This window comes from Pezoporus occidentalis, unplaced genomic scaffold (genome assembly GCF_034315485.1).
Source record: "Pezoporus occidentalis ecotype Australia unplaced genomic scaffold, CSIRO_AGI_Poc_V1 ctg11, whole genome shotgun sequence".
Taxonomy (NCBI): domain Eukaryota; kingdom Metazoa; phylum Chordata; class Aves; order Psittaciformes; family Psittacidae; genus Pezoporus; species Pezoporus occidentalis.
Genome location: NW_026912886.1, coordinates 5,860,896 through 5,884,142, shown reverse-complemented (window position 1 = coordinate 5,884,142; position 23,247 = coordinate 5,860,896). Strand labels below are relative to the sequence as shown.

The window sequence follows — 23,247 nt, the reverse complement described above, 5'->3', positions numbered from 1 at the left end:
ATTTTAGAGACAAATGGATTACGAATCAGAGGGATTCCCAGCACTGAATTGCTGAGGTTCTTTGGGGCCTAAGCTCCCCACTTCAGCCAGAATTGCCTTGCCCATACACTCTTATTACGTACCAACAGCCATGCCATAAAAACCAGCCTCATAGTTTAGATGAGGGCTACGACCACCTTCAACTCAGCAAATACATCAAACTTCCCAAAATCTCAACTCCTTCTCAGCACTATAGCAAATGGTGTGTTATGTTAACATTGGACTTAAAAATAAATGCTATTGCTGTCAACTATAAATAACAAGAGACCCTGAACTCTGCTTAAAAACAAATCCTACAATCTGGCAGCATTAGAAAAAGAGTATTGGGTAACATGAGCTGGCATACAGAAGACTGTTCAAAAGACCTGAAGTGTACTCCTTGACTCTTACACCTCTAACAGGCTGCAGGATGTATCAAACACCAATGGATTCAAGACTTCTGAAATACATTCTTCATCACTGTTCAGATGCAAAGAGAAACAATTAAAATGGAACCTTGTTCTTAATATGCAGAAGCACCGCTACGTGTGGTAGCAAAGAACATTTAACAAGCACCAAGCCAATTCTTTCTTAGTGAAACTGAATTTTATTTAACTACAAGAAACACAAAGATGATGCTAGATAGAGAAAAAAATTTGCTGGGCAATCTAAAAAAAACCTGACACAGGTACAATGCCCTGCAAACTCCTTTATGTGATGTTACAATACAGCACTTTGAATTCGCATATTGATAGGTTAACATACACTATTCATGTGGTGAAAAAGGTTATAAAGAACATTATATGAACAATACACAGCATTATTGTTTTTTGCTGTTCTTTTTAAACACCAGGACATTGAACATCTCATTGCTGAAATGGTTTAAATGCATAGGCCACATATATACTTGCATAACACAAGTCTGATTTACCAGCAGGGAAATAGCTTGCACAAAATTATTCCACTATAAATCAGTTTTCATTTATATAAACTGTCTTGAAGTGCCAAGTAAACATGAAAGTATGCAGAACATTAGAGTATATTTACAGGTTCAGTGCACTTTTAATTGCTCAGTAAGAAATTACTGAAACAGCAATAAAAAAGGAGCTTAGATTATACTTGTGATAACACAAGTGGCTTGACTAAAACAGACAAACCAACCAACCAACCCACCCACCAAAACCCAAAACTATCAGCACATTTAACATTCTTATGATGTTTTCATGAACATTTACCAAAACATTAGCAAAGTAACAATACTTTATTTTCCCTTACAACCAGCGCTTATCAGGCGAGGAGAACACTGAAACGTAACAATTTCCTTGTTACTATAAAACACAGAAAGGAAAGAATTCTGCTGTAGAATCCATTTATACCATGTCTGAACTGTGTGTACAATCTTTGATGTTTTTAAATAACAAACATGAGCAGTCATAAATAATATTATAGTTTTCATTTAGTTTCTAAATAAATTAAGACTGCTGGATCTTCAAGACTGTGAAGTTATTCCAGGAAGGAGACAATCTAGACAGGCACATTTATCACATATGCTGCTCTAGTTTAGGTGCCCTATGCCTTACTGCAGTTCCTGGCCATGCACATATAACACAGCCACCTCTGTGCAAGTCAAAGGTTTAAAAGCGTCATACTGAGGCTATAAATAATTAGAAGTAAAAAGAAATGAAAATTTCTTCCATGTGAATTTTCATGGACAGCGGGATCGGCCAGATTAAATATAAAGGGTTGACTGGAGAGTCATGAATATGTCCACTAGCCAACTACCAACTAGTCAACATGTCCACAGACATCTACCTCCAGCTCAGATATCTCAGACTTGACCCACATTAAACTTAATCCTTAGATATACACAAATACTTAGTGACTGTCACAGGAAAGGGAATGTGACTGAAGCATAAGGCAGGAAGAACTGCAGGCAGGAATTAACCTGAAGGACCTTAGATCATCACCGAGGAGATGCTTCCATGCAATTTCACACGCCTGCCTCCTATCACATCTTACTTAGCTGTTACCACTTAAGTGGTAAATACCAAAGATGATGAGAATTGTGTTGCTCACTAAAATCTTTTAACTGTTTTCCAAACCATGCATTTGTTGCTACATAAGTTACTTTGCACAACCACCAACATGGGTCTTGCTGCCGGCAGTGCTTAAAAACAGCTTTACAAAAATTACCAAAATAAAATCAGATGATCCTCATAACTGATCAAGTCTGACCTCATAATGAAGACATGCTTTCTTTAAAATCATATTTAAGAGCTTGCTGTGAGGAATAACTGTAGGCATCTATAAAAGCTGCATAATAAAAATAAATACTTTTAGTAATTTACAACAAAATTAAGAAATATACATTTCACTTAAACAGATAACAATACTTTAATGGATTACTTGTTCGTCACTGTACAGTCCTGAGCATGTTTTTGCAGGCGTAATTTAGGTCATCAGTCTTCCCCCACGTCCACATGACATATGCCAGCTGGAAGAGAGCTTTTAATACTTCTGAGAAGCAGTATCTTAATTTAGCTTTGGTAATTATCTGTGCAACTATATAAATCTTTGATTTGCTTTTCACACACCAAATAGATTAAGTCAGGCACTATTGTTATTAAGATTCCTCCATCACTTTTTGACATTGATAAAGCAAACTGTCCGGAAGAGCAGAACAAGGTGATCTGAACCACAAAGCCAGCATCCCTGAGTGAGTCCGACAGTGCAGCAGACAGGGCACAGATGGAAGTAGCTGGCATGCCAGTATTCCCTCATTACCTTAAAACAAGAGACCACAGAAAAAAGTAAGTAATAACTAACAACAGCTATATCCTAGTTGACAGAAAATGTATCTTCTTCTCAAACTCCGCTTCCACTGTTCTTTGCTACTCTTACCCCTACTCGTCTAAGGTCACCAAAAATCATGCCTCCTGCATGCAATCCCAGCTTCAGATTTCTCATACAGCTTAATTCCCATTTTCTGTCCTGTCCAAAACTTTTCACAGTGCAACAGTTTTCTCCCTTGTAAAATTTAGTGTCTGCTGTACACTTGTACCTTTACATTCACACAGATCCCTGAGAAAGGCAAATCAAGTCCATAGGACAACGCTCTTGTGTTTACTATGCTCCTAAACATTCCCTGCCTTAAACTGTTAGATACCTGCTTCCATGCACTTGCTTTCTTGGGCAAATTACAGGTTAGAAGCAATCTTACAGTATACTTTCACTCACCTATAACATCAACTATATGGAGTTTCAGCTTCTGCTGCAGTGTATTCAGAGCAGCTGAAAGGGAATCTTGAGGTGAGGACATTTTTATATTCTGTTTCACATCATTGGAAAGGGACAACCACAGCTTCCCAAAGTCTTCTGTAGTCATTTCCATTGGCCTAAAAATAAGCTTACCACTAAGTTATCATAGCAAAATAAGAGACATTATTCAGTATATATTTAGTATCCCCCCAAAATAGTATCTGGAAGCAACTGGACAACAGAGAAAGCAGTAAGCAAATAAAGATTAATTTAAACAAACCCCTCCTATTCCCAGCTTAACACTTTTTAAAGTTTGCATTCCTTGCTTTAGATTTCCAAACTTAAAAAAACCCAAACCAGACATATTATTCTATGTCAATGAAAGACCAAAGAGAATGGCCTTGAGATACTGGCCCATTGAACGAGACAAAACAAGTTCAGCGAGAGGTAGGAAAACAGGGTGGATTTCACTATAAAACAGAAGTCTACTGGAAAAAGAACGCTTGCCTTTTCTACTCCTAAAATAAATGCAGCGTTCAAAAATGGAAATAATGAGCTTTCTTCTTCCCCTGCAAAAGTTGTCAGCCTTTTCATATAACGTATCTCTATTCAAAATCACTTATTTCAGTTTGACATGTTTATATTATGACAGTTAAAACAGCATGCCCTTCTGTTCACTCAGTTCTGTTAGCCCCTCAAAAACACATTCTGTATTTCAAGACTATGTTAACCTGCAGCTACTGTCAATATCCTCACTGGATTTGTACTTCTTCCTGGAACTTTGCCCCTTTTTTGTTAAGTTTAGAAATAACCATTTACTATCTGTAGCAGTCATCTCAATTAGATTAAAACTAGCTGCTCAAGATGAAGGCTATTTTCATAATCAGGACCCAAAACATTCTGCCCTTGCCTAATACCTGAGTACACACATTTTTAAAAACTGCAGTTTATTTTATTTACCGGATGAAGTCCATCAAAGATAAAGTGACTGAAAAGTCAAGGCGCGTTTTCATCTCCGACTGGTAAGTAACAGAGCCAGAAAGAACTCCCTGTGTACAGATTTTGTCCATCCACACGCATTTCTGGCAACGTTCCACACTTTCAGCTTCAATTGCAGGAAACTGATAGCTGGGACTCTCCAAAATCTATAGTTTTTTTTAAAGGAATATAGAATATAAGTCTTGCTGCCAAGTTGTGTAAGTGGCTAAGATATAGCCATAACATTGTGTAAGTGCTTTTTATTTCAATTAATTTGTCTCAGACTATTTGGCAAGTGAACAGAGCTACCATTTCTCAGTACTCATTAAGCATAAATCAATCATTAACATCTACAAAAGTTCTATGAGAATTAAAACACTGAAGAAACCAATCTCTTTCTGCCAGTTGGCTTCCCCTCTGCCCCCTGAAGGACTGCTAAAGAAATATCAAGAACTGATGACCAAGAATCTGGATTCCACAGTTCAGTCCCTAAGTAAACTAATATACAAGAGCTCTAAATAAACTAACATACAACACTGCAACATATAGGCTTTACAGGCTGCCCAGGGAGGTTCTGGAGTCTCACTCTCTGGAGACATTCAAAACCCACTTGAACACATTCCTGTGTAACTGCTCTAGGTGGCCCTGCTTTGACAGGAGGGCTGAATCAGATGATCTCCAGAGGTCCCTTCCAACCCTAATGATTCTGTGATACCCCAAGCTATATGCTAAAGCAAGAAGCTGAGAAATCATCAGTAATAACAAGCATAATTTCAAGATCCCTCAGCATTCCCTGGCCTCTCCAAACAAACTAGTTAACACAGATTCTCTCTGTGAGAGTGATCTTTGTGGAATATTAAATGAATTACAAGCAAAATCTAGACATGAGATACCCACTTTCTATCAATGCCATGACAGGTTTGATTCAAACCAGAAACAGGAATGAAGGAGACTTCATAACCAATTAGTGATTCCTTGGTTAAGTTAATTCTAGAAGAAACATTCTGCTTAATTCTCTTTATCCACTTACCACTTGCAACAGTATCTACCACTTCTAATTCTGGGCTTCTTTCAGCAAAACACACGGATAGTCACACCAACAGGCACTTCTTAAACCGCTTTCCAATTATTTAAGTGACGTTTCAGTCAAAACTATTACATGCTTTTACCAACCAGATGTAGCCAGTGTCAAATAATAAACTGACTCCTCTCCACTCTCAACTGACCGCATAAGAACAAGAATGCAATATGACTGATGTCTTTGGAAAAGCAAACAAACAAACATAACTTGAAGTAAGCTGACATAAATTTTACATGAAGGAAGAAACTGCATCATGTCTGCCTATCATAGATACAAACAAATGCACAAGCCTAACAGTCACACCCAGACAAAGTTACACAATGATTTCTCCGGCAACCCTGGTTATACCATCCTGAGTATGACTGGTTAGGTTTGCATGCAGTCTTAAGACCAGGAAGACACTGAATTCAGAACTACAAAATCATATATATTTGTTATATGAAGGCAAGCTGTATTAAGGTTAATTTAAAAAGTGAGACGCTAACTTTTATACCAAAGGGCACTAAGTGTAGTACTGGGATTTCTTTCACTACCCTTTAGGATGTGTGTAATAACCATACCACAGGTTTTATGGATATGCACTGGGAAAAAAGCATGGTTATTACACTAAACCAAATACTGCACACTTAAATGCAAGCAAAAGCAAGAAGGTCCAAGTGAAAATGAAATGTAATGGAAACAAAGGTTCTTACCTGAAAATGCTCTGCTTCTTCAAACACTAAGTTCACAGCATTAAGTACCGCAGTGGTTTTATTTGAAACAAAAACAATGAGCAACAGAGAGTCATCTGTCCACACCTTACACAAATACAGAGCTAAGGCATCACTCTGACAGAGTTCCACTACTTCAGAGTGCGTGAGCTCTTCTAGCTCTTCTGGTAAGGAAGGAATTGACGGTGTTTTACTGGCACTTTCACACTGAGCACTTGGAGAAGGCTGAAAAATTTCAATATTACTATCAGCAAACAGAGACGACTGTGACAGCCTATTATCTGAAAGTCTCTCATCCAGCCCCGATTTTCTGAGGGACTGAGGCATTTCAAACACTAAATTATCTTCTACAATATCTGAAGAAGAGAGGGAGGCTTTCCTTAACCTTGTGTGCAAACTTCCCTCAGAATCTTCCATGTTAATAGGTCCTGTATCAAGTAAGGGACCAAAATCTGAAGCAGCACTATTCTGGAAGTCTGATGCCTCCTCACTGTGTTGAATTTCATTTATCTTCAATCTTCTTCTGAACTTCTGAGTAGCTGTTTCCGCTTTCCCCATCTGGAAAGGGAAAGATTAAAAACCAAAAAAAGGGTGGTCAAGTTTCCAGCAACAAGCTGTGTTACTGTTAACAGCATGAAACAGGGAGAGCAAGGACAAATAAAGACTAAGGAATCAATTCAGATGACATATACAAACAGATGCCAAACATTTTAATGGATTCAGTAATGAGCTTTTGTTGTATTTTTTTACAGGGTATTGGATTAGCATGTAATGGCAGATTGAATCCAAGTTTCTAAGAAATAAACTAAAAGCTCCTATTAAAAAGCAAGCAGAGGTAATTTTCTGGTTAAACCAGCCAAGATTTGAGCTGGCTAATATGATAATGCCAGTCTTAAACAGATTACCTAATGGTGACTTCTTTAATGTTCTGCGTATTACCATACATAAATAATAAACGGTCTTGACATAGGGCATCAAATTCCAGCCTTACTGACAAAGAATGTCAAAAAAGCTCCACAATGTTGGGTCAACGAACAGTTGTTAGGGAAAATCAAAACTAACACTCAAAGTACAACTTTTTAAAAGGGGAGTTCTAGTCACTGAATCAGATCTGACTCAGAAGTTGCTTGTCAAGTAATATCCAACCCATTTCAGGTTCTTAACAGATTATCAGATTACAAAAGTAATTTCAATAGTTTTTCAGTGACTCAGAGGTTTTTTTGCCTTGTTTTACCAAAATATTCAGTTGATCTCCACTTGCATCTGTAACTGTAAATAAGGCAATATCTAAACTTTAAACTGGGAAAGTCTCAAAAGAACCACTTACCAGACTTACACCAGCATTTGATCCTAGTCCAATAAACAAAGTTGATGCTAACTGCTGCTTCTCTTTGTCTTCTTCAGAGATGCTGGCAACTTGATCAGACCACAATTCAGGAGGGTCACCCACCTGTCCTGCTGACAACGTGCTACAAGAAGCAGTTTGTGGCTCTTTTTCTTTCCCTTCTTTGCTTGCTTTCTTTGGGAGGTAGCCTTCTTTACCCCACAGCTTGCGTACTCCCTCAAGTTTCAGAGTACCCGTCCTAAAAAGGTTAACAAAAAGCAGGATCAACCACACGAACATCACATTCATAAAAATATACCAACATTCTACTTCAAACACCATTCACAATTTTGGTACTTTGATAAACACAGCAAGTAGCAGAATATACACTTTTGCATGTTCGTCCTTCATTACCTTTAGAACAACCCACAAATGCAAACCTGGACTAGGCTATATAATCCTAAATACAGACCTATACTAAGACAGTATTATACCCCTACAGCCACTTGTAGACTGTGTTTGCCAACTCCAGAGTTTCAGATTACATTTATTACATATTCAAATATTTTTTTAGAAGCGAATACACAAAACATGGTCTGTGAATCTCTAAGTGTATTTAAATAGCTCTACTCTTGATTCCTTAAAAAATCTTTTACATACGGGACTGAAAACTAGGAGAAACCTGGAAAGTATTTTTTTTTCCTATGGAAAGTGTTCATGTTGTCAGATACCCTGAATTCTAGCAGAAGTTAGGTCAACAGACACAGGCTAAATGCTGCAAGTCCTACACCTAAAACCCTCACACATATTTTCTTACACAAGCTGATTAAAGAATCTTAATTCCAAGATTTCTTGCACACCAATTTACCACCAAAGTATAAATAAAGTTATTAATTTGTATAAGACGGTGGATATGGAATTTATCTGCAGTGTTCTAAAACTTAAAGAGTATCTTACACCGCAAGTCTTAACCTCACTTTTATCTGAATGAGTTTCCTTAAAAGGCTCATTACTGTAAGCCCATAAAAAGTAAGCATAGCCTGTAAGAAAAAGAAAGAAGCCAGAGAAAAAATGCTTAATCATGAGGTAATCCTGTCCCAATTTTACTGCATTACCCATTAGTTAATTAGTTTGTGAAGAAAGCGGAAAAACATTCTAATCACATTAGCTTTTTTCCTAGTTATTTCCAAGAAGATGCCATCTGAATTTCTTCTTACATGACAGAAGTTTCCAAGTTTAACTATTCTTTTTAGTTCCATGTAATGAAGAAGCCAAAGACACATGATACTGACAAGAACAGAAGCTTACATGTACTTCATTTCAAACACAAATTAACTCACTCTTTATGCCCTGTCTCAGCACTATTCACAGATGTATCAGAACCAAAAGATAAGCCAGTAGGGGACTGTCTGCCGGTGATGCCAGATGAGGACACACTTGAAGTAAATGACAATCTGTAAGGTTCAAAATTCAGAGCTGCAAGACAGACAGAATCTTAAAATTACAAGAGGCATACAAAGGTAAAAAGAAAATCCATTTTCTGAAAAGAGATACTCTGCACAACTGCACTTTTCAGGCTTCCCATTCAGGATCCTCTATCCTCATAAAAAACAGACATTTCTGCTCTCAGGTAAGTTTTTTTAGACAGGCAGAGGATTTCTCTAAAATGTATTAATTTGATTTTTGATTTTAAATACTGGAATTAGACAAGAAATAGTGACTTTACAGCATATCACTAAAACATCTGCCGATGCTTACAGTATTTGTAGACAGAAGTACTGTATTGAATCTAAATAAGTGAGCTTTTCAATTTCTAAATAACATTGAGTCCACAGCATTATGTCCATATATCACTGTCTGCTTTGCAAACATACTTGACACCTTGGGCGAGAAATTGTTTTCACTAACACTTGCAATCAGGATTCAGAACCAGCCACTTCTGCTACACTTTACGAATCGAAGGGTAGTTTGAATAGCTTCTAAAAATGGTTTTGGACTAGAACATAAACAGTCATTGTTACGTACGAAGCACAGCGCAGACTCTCCTTTGCTATCAAGGGGTACAGTCCCTTTCCCTCATCTCCACCCCAGCCTTACACTTTCTTCTTCCCAGCAAAGTGAAGCAGCAGGGCAAAGGTGTTGGGCATCTTGGATGAGAGAGGTCTCCTAATAAAGGAGTAGGCAGTGCTAAGGAAGTGTCCTGTCCCATAAGGAAGCAAGAAGGAACAGAGATCCAAGGGGCTTTGTGATAAACAGCATCCACATAAAGATATTCAAACTCTACCAACCCATAAATTTAGTTATCTATAAACAAAGAATTGCAATAAACTCAGTAGACTTCACTTCTAGAATACTTATGAATATTCCACTTCACCTATATCTAACCTCCTAAAATATTTATGAGCTAGTGGAGGATGGTGATCAGTACTTGTGATTACTGAGAAAAAACAGCAATTCATAATCTGGTCCCTACAATGGCTTCCCTGCAAAACTGTAACACTGTAAACACCAGAACGTTAAACAGATGTTCTTCAGCAGGAAAGACCACTAATTTCACTCTTAACACCTCAGTATGAAGCAGTGTTACAAGCTCAATCTGACAAACAGCAGGTTATATCCCTCACTGGGTTTATGTGCATGCAAAACCAGTGCAGAACATTCAGTCTGAACATCTCTGACCTTGCTCAACATTTCCCCACCACAATTTTCAGTTTTCTAGCAGGCTTAAATTGGAGGTAGCAGATGTAGTACTCATAAGTATCTCAGAAAAGTGTTAAGTTCTGCAAGCTACAGATGCAAGCAAATGGACAATATTATCTACTGAATGCATTAACCTGCACAGTCAAAATAATTTTTTAAAAACAATAACTTAATTGGAGATAATGCAATGTACAAGGCTCATTTTTCTAATTCCTCAACAGTAAAGCTGAGAAATGGTTTAGAAAAGCTTTCCAACCTCAAAGTGAATTATTCCGTGTCTAAAAAGAAACCCTTATGTGGCAGGCTATGATAAAGTAAATAAGTATTTCTACGGGAACAAAAAAAGTTCAAAACAAAAATAAGCACTTTAGTTAACATCTTGGGGTATTTTTAAATAAATAAAAGCACATACTGCTGTCTTATCTGTACCTACACTAGGTAAGAAACATAAGCTCTGTGTTATAAAATAAGTTCCAATGGTTAATGCTGCAAACTATGATTCCACAGTCAAGACTAAGTGCTCAGTATAGCAAAGTTAGGAACCCTTTGCTTTCACTTTAATAATCCCCATAAATTTCAATTCCCATAGATTAGCAGAGATTGTAGTAAAGCATTCTCATCTGCAGAACAGCAGCCTACAATAAATGAACAGTTACATACACCAGGCAGACAGATGTGGAACTAAACTAACTTGCACTTAGCTAAATCTACAGACAAGAGATGTATAAGACAACATTACTTTAAGAAATAATACTAACTATACACTTAGGATTGTTAATTAACACTTACCAGGTAATTTACCAGCTATTTAATAAATGCAGTAAATCAAGCGTCACCTTTTTCCTGAGAAAGTTTCTCCTCTTGTCTCTGGTGATGAGGCTTATATGGTGCAGCACCACGACCAAGTCCCTCAGCCACAAACCCATCCAGAAAAGATAAGGAAGCATCTACCTACACAGAATTAAGAAAGGTGAGAAATCAGAAGATAAACCAGCACATGAAGTCATAACTTTGTTAAAAGCTACTCCAGGTTACTAACTGAACACCATGGCTCTTTATCTTTCAGTACAGAACATTAAGATTCATCACATATGCCTGAAAAAGTATGTTTCTGAAAGCCCACTGTAAGCAGACTAAAGACTGGCATCACTCAGAACTGTCAAATACCATTCATTTGAAAACACTTTCTTAACAAAATATCCAGCCTCCCAACTACAAACTGGTTCATGAAGAGCACATATTACAGCTGTCTTACCACCATGTCACTGCAGCTAGCATCAAATGGAAGTAAGTTTTTCATCAGTGCTTTGTCCTCACACAGATTCTTCAATTCAAAGGCATATTGTCTCATGCAAGTATCTAGGGAGTTGCTGAATTCCTGGACTATTTCATCAACTGCTTTTGAACAGGAGGTACGTGATGCTATCTTGGTGACTGCAGCCATTATCCACACTTTAGTTTCAGAAGTAACAAAAGTCTTCTTCAGCAGGCTGTGCAGCTTTGTCAAAATAACTTCTGGATCAACATCTGTAACAAGGCTAGAATATTCCCCCAACACCTATTCATAAAGAACAGACAAAACAGGCAGTTAATCACACAGAGCAGTGCTTTCAGTTTTAAACAGAATTAGGTACTAAATACCAACACAATAAAAACCACCTCACATGCAAGAAACTACTATTTAAACATGTTCTACATTTATTTCTTTACCATTTTGTGGCTTAAGTGCCCAAGGTTTAAAATTATTTGTGCGTTTACCTCAGCAGACTCCAACTTTTAGTTTCTTAAAAATCAAATCACAGTATGGAAAAGAAAGCTAAAAATAGCAATTAGGGCATGACAAAACACGATCTGCTCATACTGCTGCCTCTCCCTTGGGTGGAAGCGGAAGCTTATGCAGGTACCAGACAACTCTAGCATCACTTGGCCATCACCTGCAAGGCTAAAAATGCATTTCACAACCACATCTGGCCTAGTTCTGATGCAGTCAGAAAGGCTTTCAGCATGCAGTCAGATTCATGTGGCTGCTAAACCATTCTAATAGTCACCTGCCTTAAAGGGAGCAAGTCAGCTTTTTCCACAAACTATGACTCAGGCACCAGAAGAGGTCACTAAAAATAGATGTTGGCATATTATCTTGACTTCAAGTCAAAACAGAATATTCATGACTAAAAAGAAAAGAGCTTTAAACAGCTATTTAAAACATCACCACCTTTGACAGTTTTCTCACATTTGTGTATTCAATTTTGACCATGTGTCTGCCATACCCAACTCATAACTTGAAGAAATTTCTGTGGATACAGTGCATCATCCTCTTCTAGTAATGCTAAGTAAGACTTGACTGCATACATCCGTAGCTTATCATCTTCATTTCCATCATCAAATCCTACATAGAAAACAATACACATTTGCCTAAAATGCAAATAACACATCCCATCAAATATTTCAAAGTTCAAGAAAAAGCAGCCAGATGATCAAGAAACACATCTAATTTTTCAGAGCATTCATGGCATTACTCACCTTCAGCCAATAGCCTCAGAAAGTTGTTTGGGATATCTGTATGCACAAGATCACCTCCAACTGAAAAAACTGCATTCATTGTTTGGATGAACCACTCATTGTTAGGGGCATACGTGTCTAGATGTTAAGGAATTAAGTGCTACGGCATAACTTTTTCTATTTTTTTAGTGTGCTTCCTAAGGAAACAGATTTTCCACAACTAAGCTACTGTCTTGCTCCACAACAAGTTGGAGGCCTATTGGTCAAATATCAGCTCAATCTAACCGAAGATGAATTATTCCTGTATCTTTTATAAAGTGTTCCCTGTAAACTTCATGAAAACTAGTGGTAGGGAGAGAAGTCTTAAGTTACTGCCCTGTTGAAAAATCCTGCACATGAACCTAACAGTTATTCATTATGTGCTATTTGCTGGCTTGTCAATCAATACATCTTAAGTTGTGCATTAATAAATGCTAGAGTGAAAAATAAAGAGTTTAAGCAGAAGTCACAGTAGGAACAGACAAGGATTTAGCTCTGGAAAACTGTCCTACTATATTTTAAGTTCAGACTTGTTCGGTGCCAGCTTTCCAGAATAATCTTTTGAGTTTATCCAGTATCACTTGATCAAGACAGGCAAGCTGTTCATCAGTGTTTTGCTGCTGATTTGCTGAAAAACAATAAACACTTTCAAGTACTCCACAGAATGCAAGATTGCTTTTTTTTGTATATTTAAAATTTGATCAGCCTTTGCTAACTTTGGACATTAGCTTCTACCTTTCCTCAAATAAAGCCTGAAAATGCACACTTAATGAATGGAAATTTTCAACAATACAGAAACATTAGCATTATTTTTGCATACTGCATAACAACACAGCTTTTTCTGTACATTACTCTGTGCCAAGCAGTGTACAAATAGGATGGTAAGGTAGCTCTCCATTATAAAGAGCTTACAACTCAAATTATCAGACAAGAATACAAACAGAAAATCAGGCAATGTCAAGTCTTACAACAATGTCCACCATACGTCAAATCCCTAATTTGGCATAGTTAAAGAATCTTTATTTCTATGAAAGTGTATATTCTTAAAATCTATACACCCACAAAGAGTTCTGATAGGAACATAATTAGAGAACACCACTCAGTGTAGCACTGAAGCATCCTTTCCATGCAGTGGTGTAAAACTTCAAAGGTTTAATTTAAAAACACAAAGTTCTTATGCTAAACTCCACAGCCAAAATGAAATCTTTTAAGTGCTATTACTTTCTCAATGAAACACAAATGACTGCAGTATCTCTTGTATATGTATTTTCTTTTGTGTATTTTTACTTGCGTTTGAAAGAAAAGCATAGCGGTAACACTTCCTGCTTCAAGGGATTATGAAATGTGCCTTGAAAGGTATAAATGCTACATTTGCTTGAGCTCTGACTCCAAAGATTCAGAAAAATAAAAGGATATTTCTCAGCTACTTCAGAAAAATAAAAGGATATTTCTCAGCTAGTTCTGCTATTTTGCCAACTAAGTTGATGATAGCATATTCTTCTTTGCTTTCTTTTAAGTAGTCAAGCATCTTCTGAACTATGACAATTACGTTCTGTCCATTTGTAATTCTGTAGAGAAGTTCTAGAGTCTGAAAGAGAAAGCAAAAGAAAATATTTAATTTGCTCTGATGACAAAAAAGGAAGCAGGCAAACAGAAACACTGTAGTGCAATGCCAAATTGAGCAACTGCCTTTATTTGGCAAGTCTTAAATGAAATACACTGCTTATCTACACAGCTTGTCACATTGTTCGTAACTGCTTTCACAATAACAGAGACATAACATGCCTTTTACACAACTCCTTTTAGAAAACCTTTCGCTCATCTTAAAAATTAACTGAATTTTGATGTTTAAAAATTCACTGACCTCCCTTTTAACTATGGGATCTGGATGGTCCAGACATTCAATTATCGTCATTTGGTGCTGAAGTGCAAGATTAGGATCCTGCTGGATAACATAGGTCAGAGCCTTTAAACCTAGAATACAAATGACTGGAAGTGATATAAGAGAACATATGCTGCTATGACCAAATTAATAACATCTTAATGAAATCAGGTATCCTTACCTAAATATTTCAAATTAATCTTGGGTGACAAAACAAACTTTCCAATGCACTTGGCAGCCTTTTCAAGTAGTTCAGAATTGGGATAAATTGTATAAATTGTTTGGACACATTCAAATAATATAGCTGTGGGGAGGGGGGGGGAGAGACACATAATTAACATGCATTAAATACTTCTATAATGCAAAACTTTTGAACAAGCAAACTCACTGACTGTATCAAGGACTTACAGTACCATCCCACCCCCATGAATCTAACTGCAGAGTACCTACTGACGTTAAGTAATAATGGGATGAAAGACTATCTCCTTTAGCATATATGTATTTCTTATTAGCTTTTGCCACTGTGCATAAAACTTTGTCTTTAAAGTTCTTCCAACCTCAAAATCTCCTATAGTTGCTCAAGGAACTGTGACAGTCGGTAGAAAGCCAACAGGCAACTATAAAGGATGTGAGTCAAAACATTTTTCAATAATGCATTAAAAATACTCCAACGATCAAAAGCTGCACTGTACAGCAATATACCACTTGCTTTACAATTTAGAACTTAAGAATTCAGTTGTTGAATAAAAATGTATTTTCAAACTGTAAGTATTTCAGCACAATCAACTACTCACATTTTCAATCTTTACAAATACCAGTAATTACGTAAAAGAACCTCACCTACCATATGTAATGTTATGATTTATCTCTGCTCTTCTTAAAGATTCATCTAGGACTTCATACATCAATTCACTTGTCCTGTTCAACAAGAAAAAAGAAATTATTTGCTGCACTAACAAACATGTAGTCTTATTTCACCAAACAGCTCAAATCCTAGTACTGAAATCTGTAACACAAATTATTCATGTCCCCAGGTTTGCTTTAACATGGAAGAGCTCCATACCATGTTTATAAATGGCATCTAACAAGACATCTGCAGCTTTCCAAAGAAATATTTACTACATCACCAGACTGCAAGCACTTCCCTCACTGCTTGTATAAAAAGAAAACATCAAGAGGGAAAGGCCCACAGATAACTAGGTTCTCACAAAGCAACACCACTTTTTAAAGTATCTTTCCTCTGGATTTTCACACAGTTGTTTGGTAACCCAGTAACAGAAGTCCCAGCAAAAAATGTATTTCAAGCATATCCCACAATAACCAATTTTTTATTCAATCCAGAAGCTAAGAAACTGATTTTGTAGTTTAAAAAGTACTTACTCACTGCGTTGGTTAATAACAGATATGTACACTGACCATGAAATTCACTTATAAAAAAAACAAACCAAACCAACCCAACCAAAAAACAGCAAGGTCATGACTGTACTCTTTGTACCTTCAAAGTAGTAATTAGAGAGAAAGATCTGGTTACCTTGGATCATCTTTTCCTAATAGCCTCAATATTCTTAAAAGCTGAATTTGTAACCATGGTGCTGGCACACTGTGATAATTGAAGTCAATAGGGAGCTTTCCTCCCACTACCTGCTTCAGGATGGCTACAAAACTCCCAGTCAAGTCCTTGTACCCAGATGAGTTTTCCTACATAACGAAAAAGAAATATCGTTCAAATATTTTCAAGCCACACCTCAAAAGTAAAAATAATCCACAATTTGAGTAAAATCAAAATACCTACACCAGTGGTTTCATCTCTTTAAAATAAAACTTCTACTCTCATCCCTCAACACCTGAAAGCTCTTCACTTGAAATCAATGCTATTTTCTCACACATCTGCAATGGGAGTGAATGTAACTTGAAGGCAACAGTAAAGAAAGATTTACAAGCAAATTTCCACAACCCCTTTAACACAAGAGTAGAAGTTAGATCTTCTAGCTAAGGATGCCAATGATGCTGAACATTCAGATCGTGCAAGAATTGGATCTGTCAAGCCAAACGGAGACCTAGCACAGACATAACACATATCCATAATCACAAAAATTGACTTTTCTAATGATGATAAGCTTTTTTCTGCAAAACTTCTGTACAGTACACTGTGTACTGAAAATTATATGTATATTTATATAAAAATAGTTCCCAAGTTAAATTGTGCTTCTAATTCTTTACTTACCTTAATCATTTGAAGATAAATATGCAAAGAAGCAGCCATGACTCCAGCATCCCTGTCACATAAGGCTTTCCGGAATTTATCATGAATATGCTGAACTTGGTTAGGAGCAATGAGATAGAATTTATACAAAGCTTGAACAGCTTTTCTTCGGATAATTTCCCTGAAGAGAAATGAGATTTACACAAAATAAAATGAAGCTGCACGTGCATTTTAAGTACTTGACTTAACAAAACAGCTCGCACTTGTTATTTCTACAGTAATGTAAAATTATGCGTTCAGCCACCACAACACTGTGAGGCAAGAACCCATGTTTTATATGTTTGACAATGAACTACTTTGCAAACAATATCTGAGGAAGTGACAAAGCAAAATTAAAAGAATAACAGGGCTTAATACACATTGACAAATCAAAAGAATGGCCAACAAATGAACAATGAAATTGGCCACTGCTAACCTGCTGCAGCCAAATACGCAGCTCCAAATAAAACACCTGTCTGGGAGTTACTGAGTCAGCTCATTTTGCAGTTCCCTTTGTAATCAACACCACATTTACAATGTTATCCTATGTGATACTGTGAATTAAAAATCAATCAACTCAAAGGTACTGGTATCTGCAGATACTTTTATCAAAGTTTCTATAAAGAGCTTTATTAAAAAATGTATCAGTGAAGTACTTCAAGGATCTCAATCTGTTTCTCCACTCGCTCTATAAACGCTGTTCATCCACATATTTCCAGCAGATAAATTCAATTACATTTACCTATTAAAACTGGTTATGAAAAAACTAAAGTACCTGTCCAATACTCAGTCAAGACTGCAAATAAATGAGACAAGAAACTACAACAGGAAAAATTTCTGAAGGTAATGATTAGAAAAAACAACTCAGAAAAAACATCAGTTTACTAAAACCACCTACAGAATGAAGTCATTCAACTGTACAAGACACTTGAATTTCTGTACATGAGTACGTACTTTGAATGCTGGAGCTTGTCTTCTATTAGGGGAAGAACAGCTGGAATCATCTCCCGTGGAAAGATCTGGCTGACAATGGTTAATGCCATGCAGACCTCTACTAGATTAGTGCTCTGTAAGTCCTGTTACAATCAGTGAAATAAGACAGTATTAAAGAAAATGACACCTCTGAAACATTATTAGGTGGCAGATTTTCAGTGTCACTCCAAAGCATATTTCCATTTCCTATCAGAAGAACTCAAAGAAGCAAACAGACAATTTCTGTCAGCTAAAAGCAGAAGTTTATATTGAAATATGCATGCATGGCTCCTCCTGGAGCTGAGAATGTATATAATTGGTACACTTTATAAAGGAAATTTTAGGGTGTATCTCCTTTGAAAACATTTAAAAAATGCCTTCAACAGAAGGAATGCCAAGATTAGATTAAAAATCCAAGGAAAGAGATTTAAAATTTTCATTGCTAACCAAAGAAGCAACAACTTTAAGAGAGCAAGATAGAATTGATGAGTACACAGTTTAGATGTGTGACAAAAAGGGAAGAATTGGTCCAAGTTTAGTTTACAGAATCATTTAGATTGGGAAAGACCTTTAAGATTATTGAGTCCAACTGTTAACCCAGCACTGTCAAGTCCACCACTAAACCATGTCCCTGTGTGCAACACCTACACATCTTTTAAATCCTTCCAGGGATGGCGACTCCTCCACTTCCCTGGACAGCCTGTTCCAATGCCTGACAAACCTTTCCATGAAGAAGTTTTTCCTGATATCCAATCTAAACCTCCCCTAGAATGACTTGATGCCATTTCCACTTGTCCTATCACTTCTTACTTGGGAGAAGAGACCAACACCCACCTCGCTGCAATGTCCTTTCAGGTAGCAGTAGAGAGACAAGGTTCCCCCTGCCTCCTTTTCTCCAGGCTGAACAACCCCACCCATCTCCCTCAGTCACTTCTCCTAAGACTTGTGTTCAAGATCCTTCACCAGCTTCATTGCTCTCTGGACCCACTCCAGCATCACCTGGGGATGGGCCTGCACCTGTGCCTTTAGGATTCTCAGTCATTATTTTACCTCCAGACCTCCAAAACCACTGTACCTTCACAACTGTGTTCACAAGTAGAAGTAGTAGTTCATGATTTTCATGTAGAAATAAAGAAACTGCCAAGTAACCTATAAAAGAAAGCAGCCTCAATTACTACTTTCAGGCAATTAAGCAACTTCAAGATAGAAAACTTAAGACTGCCTGTAATACAAGTGTTAACTCAAACAATTACAAAAACCCAACAAAAAACCCCACAGTTGGATAACAGTTATTCATGTCTTACATATCAAGACTTTCTTTTATTTCGAGACAAACCAGTTATATACAAGTTGCAGGAGAGCTCAACAGCTAAGGATACATAAGCTGTGAGAAATAAGAGACATAATACTCTTACAACTAAGGAGCAGCTAAAAGCACCATGAGAAACCACTTCCTGGAAAACTAGTACCGTCTCTGCACAGAGAAAAGTATTACTTCTAGACTCCACAATACAAACACACTTGTTAGGTCTGTTTCTCTTTTTTCAAAAAAAAAAATAAAGTTCAATTTCAAATAAATTTCAACTTTCAATTTCAACTTTCAATTTCAAATCAATTTCAACAATGTATTCAGCTTGGAATACAGCAGAGTAAATTCACCATCCCATGCCAGAAACTGCCTTGTTATTTCTTAATAAGGAGAAAACAATTCCAGAAGCCCAGACAATAAACCTTTTTCTTCAAGATCCCTTTTTCTTTTTAACAAAGGGACTTAAAATGGGGGGGGGGGGGGGGGGGTGGGAGCAGTGTGGGGAGGATGCCAACTCATGACAGTATCTGTGTTACACAGACAGATTTTAAGAAAGACCCACCCCGGTTCATTCAAGGCTCAGGGATCAAAATGAACAACTTAGACACAAATAACTATTGTCTGGGCTACCAGATTGGTCTATCTGCATGTGAAACTCGATCAGCTTAGTACACAACAAAAACGTAGCTCACTCTCATTCACTGAGGCTCACAATGGGTAAAAATATGGGGTAAACCCATCTTGACTGGATCAACTGACAACAATCCCTTAATAAAAACTGGTAAGATGCACTGAGAACTGACAAGGTCATCCTCATTTACCACATAAAACTGCACAAAATGACGTCAGAAAGCCCACACAATAAAAAAAGCCCACACACTTGATAACATCCTTTTACCAGGTCAAAGATTAAGGGGCTTTGTATCCAGAGAACATTAAGCCATCTACATTAAAAAAAAAAATACATAAACCAATGCTGCTTCACCAAACCCTTCTCAAAAAGAGCCCTAATACAGAAAGGTCTCAACCCGACTACTAGCAAGACACATTGGTTCTTGACACTTAGAGAGGTCACAGAGTTTTCTTCAAATCAGCTTACCACCTGCCCTCCCAGGTTTGGTGAAGACAGAATTTCTTCATCCCTACCACAGCGTCTCTGCACTGGCTTTCGTTACTCAGGGTTAAAGCAACTTTAAATCATCACTTGCAACGTATTCTCTCAGAAACTCCAATACATGAGTAGATGATCCAGATGAAATTCAAACAAAGGATATCAAACAAGCATATCCCGCAAGACATTGCTTTCCGTGTATGCAGACATTGCTTGGAGTTAAACCATTTTCTCTGCAAACAAGAAGAAATGTCTTCACTAGGCAGTTGAATCAGCAACTGCAAGGAGATTCTCCAGAGGAGACAGGATGACAGCTACTTCAAACTAAATCTAGTGGAAACAACTTAATAGCCACACTGGCAGGCAAGGAAATCCAAACAGCATGGAAGTTCAGACAGCTGAACCAGCCTTTCAGATTTCCTCAGGAAATTCTGCAAATAGGACTGCTTTATTTGCCTCACTTCCTACAACTGTTTCTAAATTAAAAAAATAAATCCTACAAGCACCAAAACCAAAAACATTTGCCTGACAAATCTCTTGTATCAGCATCCTTGTCTACACTTGTACTACGTACTTGAAAAGAAACCAGATCCTGACAGAAACTCTTTTTCAGCTTGATGTGTTTTTTAGCAAAATCTCCAATTATTTTAGTGCTGCCACAATTCAAAACAATGGCAGAACAACTGATGAGGTCAGTGATTCCCCGTGCCTGCTGCTCTACAAGCAGATACCAAACACCTCACAAACCAGGGAGTTAGTAATTTTCAAACAGTACTGAGAGACTATGAAACAAGGCCAAGAGAGCAGAGGAACATTTTAAGTTGTATTTTTACATGAATTATAAATTCTGAAACACTTCAGAAATACAGTTTGAGAATATTATGAATGCTATAGATCCATGCACATACCAACTCTTTTCTCCAAGAGATTTCCTTGCTGGGCAAGCTTGATTGCATGGATGTATCCAAAGGAAGACTCGTACCCCAGCATTTCACAATAGATGAGTCTCACCATACATTCTTTCATTAGTCTCTGTAATACCAAAAATAAATTAAGATTTTGAGTCCACCATGTCTTATTCTCTTCTTCACTGCTGTAACAAAGTAGAGGACTTCATCTGGAAGAAACACACGTGCATTTCACATTATTTGCTAAAATCAGGGTACTTGTAACTTCTCCTCTGCTATGAAACTCTTCTGTGAATCAGTATTAATTTCTGACTATAGTAGCATAATTCCTCATACTCTACACTTAGAGATGTTATCTTGTTTTGATAAGCATACATGTGATAAAGAACATTAATTACGCCTAAAATAAACTATGAGTTAATGCCTATGAGTTAACTGAAGTGTGAGACAATCACACTGTTAATGCAGATTGTTTTTTACCAATAACTACACTGACCTAGGATGGGTTTTCCCTATGTAAGAGAGTTTAAAAACTCTCACTCATGGGACTGAGATATGCATCAACTAACTCAAACCAGAGCATATCAACTCCTGCAATTCAGACATGAGCAACAGTGCATACAACACACAGCTGCTTATACAACACAAATCAATGATAAAACCAATGTCAGCTACAAAGAACATTATCTGATGGAAGCAGTTCATCACCTAGCTTTTTTGTCCACATTATTTCAGACACTACAGGATGACAGGCTCTGCACACCACACTGTTGCATCATATTCACATCACACAGAATCAGTGTTCTCTGCAAAACCATAGACACTGGTAACTTTTAATGCTGATAAATTATGCCTCCTAATAATGCAGGTAACCTGCACACTCCACCTGGCAAAAAGAGTGAGAACACTGCTTTTCACCACTTTTGGTCTGCTGTTCTGACAGCCTGTAACCACTAACCACACTTACAAGTGTTGTGGTGGGGGCGGAAACTGCTGCTTTCAAATTGGTTAGCTCCTGCTGGATTAATTTTTCTTCTTCCTAGAGAAAAAAAATCAACTTATTTTAGCCTTGCATAAGTTTTGGACACAAACTATGAGACAAATGTCAAAGACGTGTTAATTTCACAATATTCCGCGGTCCTCTCAAAAGCAGCGTACGTCTCAGCAGTAACACCGAGCTGCTTGCTGCAAGCACCGTGGGCACCAGTACTCCTCGGCAGTACCGTGCTTGCCCACGCCGCACCGAGCAGGTAACACATAACTCGACAGCCCACGAACGCGCACCGCAGTGGGGGTTTATCGCCGGGCTCCGGAGGATGAACCCCAGGCGGGACCCAGCCCCGCGGCTGAGGGGAGACCGGCACCGCGCACAGGGCCCATAGCACCGCGCCGGCACGGCAGGAACGACCGACAGGTGGAAGGGAGAGGAGGGGAGCCCGGCCCACGCCCGCTTCTGCGCGGCGGGAGGAGCAGAGGGCCCGCTCGGGGGAGCGGCCCGCAGCCCGTACATGCTTGGAGGTGAGCGCCGTGATGCTCCGGATGAGGCTCCCGAGCCGGGAGGTGGCCGATGCCCTGCCGGGGCCGCCTCCTCCCGGCCCGGCGCCCGGGTCGTGCTGCCCCAGCAGCCCGGGCAGCACGCTCAGCGTCCGCTCCACCACGTCGCTCATAACTGGCCCCGCCGCTGCCCACCGCCGCCCGGAAGGGACCGGACCGCGGTCCCCGCCAGCCGCTCACGCACTTCCGGGACCGCCCGGCGGCAGAGGGCGCTGCACGGCGGGCTGGGGCGGGACGGGACGGGGAGGGACGGAAGACCTAAAGCCGCCCACCCGCTATAGGCCCGAGGCTTGATAGCGCCGGGCGGTGGCGCCGCGCTGTGACGGGCGGGCAGGAGCCTCGGGGATGGCTGTGGCTGTGGCTGTGGCTGTGGCTGTGGCTGTGGCTGTGGCTGTGGCTGTGGCGGTGGCGGTGGCGGTGGCGGTGGCGGTGGCGGTGGCGGTGGCGGTGGCGGTGGCGGTGGCGGTGGCGGTGGCGGTGGCGGTGGCGGTGGCGGTGGCGGTGGCGGTGGCGGTGGCGGTGGCGGAGCAATCGCCCAATCCCCGGCCTCCCAGAGCGGGCAGCGGGCCCTGCTGTCAGATAGCACGGCCCGGTCACCGCTGAGCCGGAAGGTGGAGCTGAGCCGCAGCGTCTAGAGCGGGTCAGCCCGGAGCGGGGAGACT

The 23,247-nt window shown here is 38.9% G+C and overlaps 1 protein-coding gene across 4 annotated transcripts; it reads right to left on the bottom strand.

The window, feature by feature from the left end:
* Positions 1 to 602: 602 nt before the first annotated feature.
* AP4E1 (adaptor related protein complex 4 subunit epsilon 1) lies at positions 603 to 22,727 on the bottom strand. Of its 4 annotated transcripts, XM_062628519.1 has the most exons (21): positions 22,540 to 22,727; positions 21,999 to 22,070; positions 21,032 to 21,155; positions 18,779 to 18,852; positions 17,686 to 17,807; positions 16,714 to 16,873; positions 16,021 to 16,187; positions 15,334 to 15,407; positions 14,671 to 14,793; positions 14,472 to 14,581; positions 14,056 to 14,195; positions 12,590 to 12,702; positions 12,337 to 12,455; positions 11,325 to 11,627; positions 10,906 to 11,020; positions 8,710 to 8,845; positions 7,373 to 7,628; positions 6,028 to 6,603; positions 4,237 to 4,421; positions 3,256 to 3,413; positions 603 to 2,802 (listed from the first exon to the last, which is right to left on the bottom strand). In XM_062628519.1, the coding sequence occupies exons 1-21, from the start codon at positions 22,696 to 22,698 to the stop codon at positions 2,642 to 2,644; spliced, it is 3,447 nt and encodes a 1,148-aa protein (XP_062484503.1). In that variant the 5' UTR covers positions 22,699 to 22,727; the 3' UTR covers positions 603 to 2,641. The 4 variants fall into 4 exon arrangements, with proteins under 4 accessions (XP_062484503.1, XP_062484511.1, XP_062484529.1 ...); XM_062628527.1 differs by lacking the exon at positions 14,671 to 14,793; XM_062628545.1 differs by lacking the exons at positions 21,999 to 22,070; positions 22,540 to 22,727 and adding an exon at positions 20,112 to 20,356.
* Positions 22,728 to 23,247: the final 520 nt, after the last annotated feature.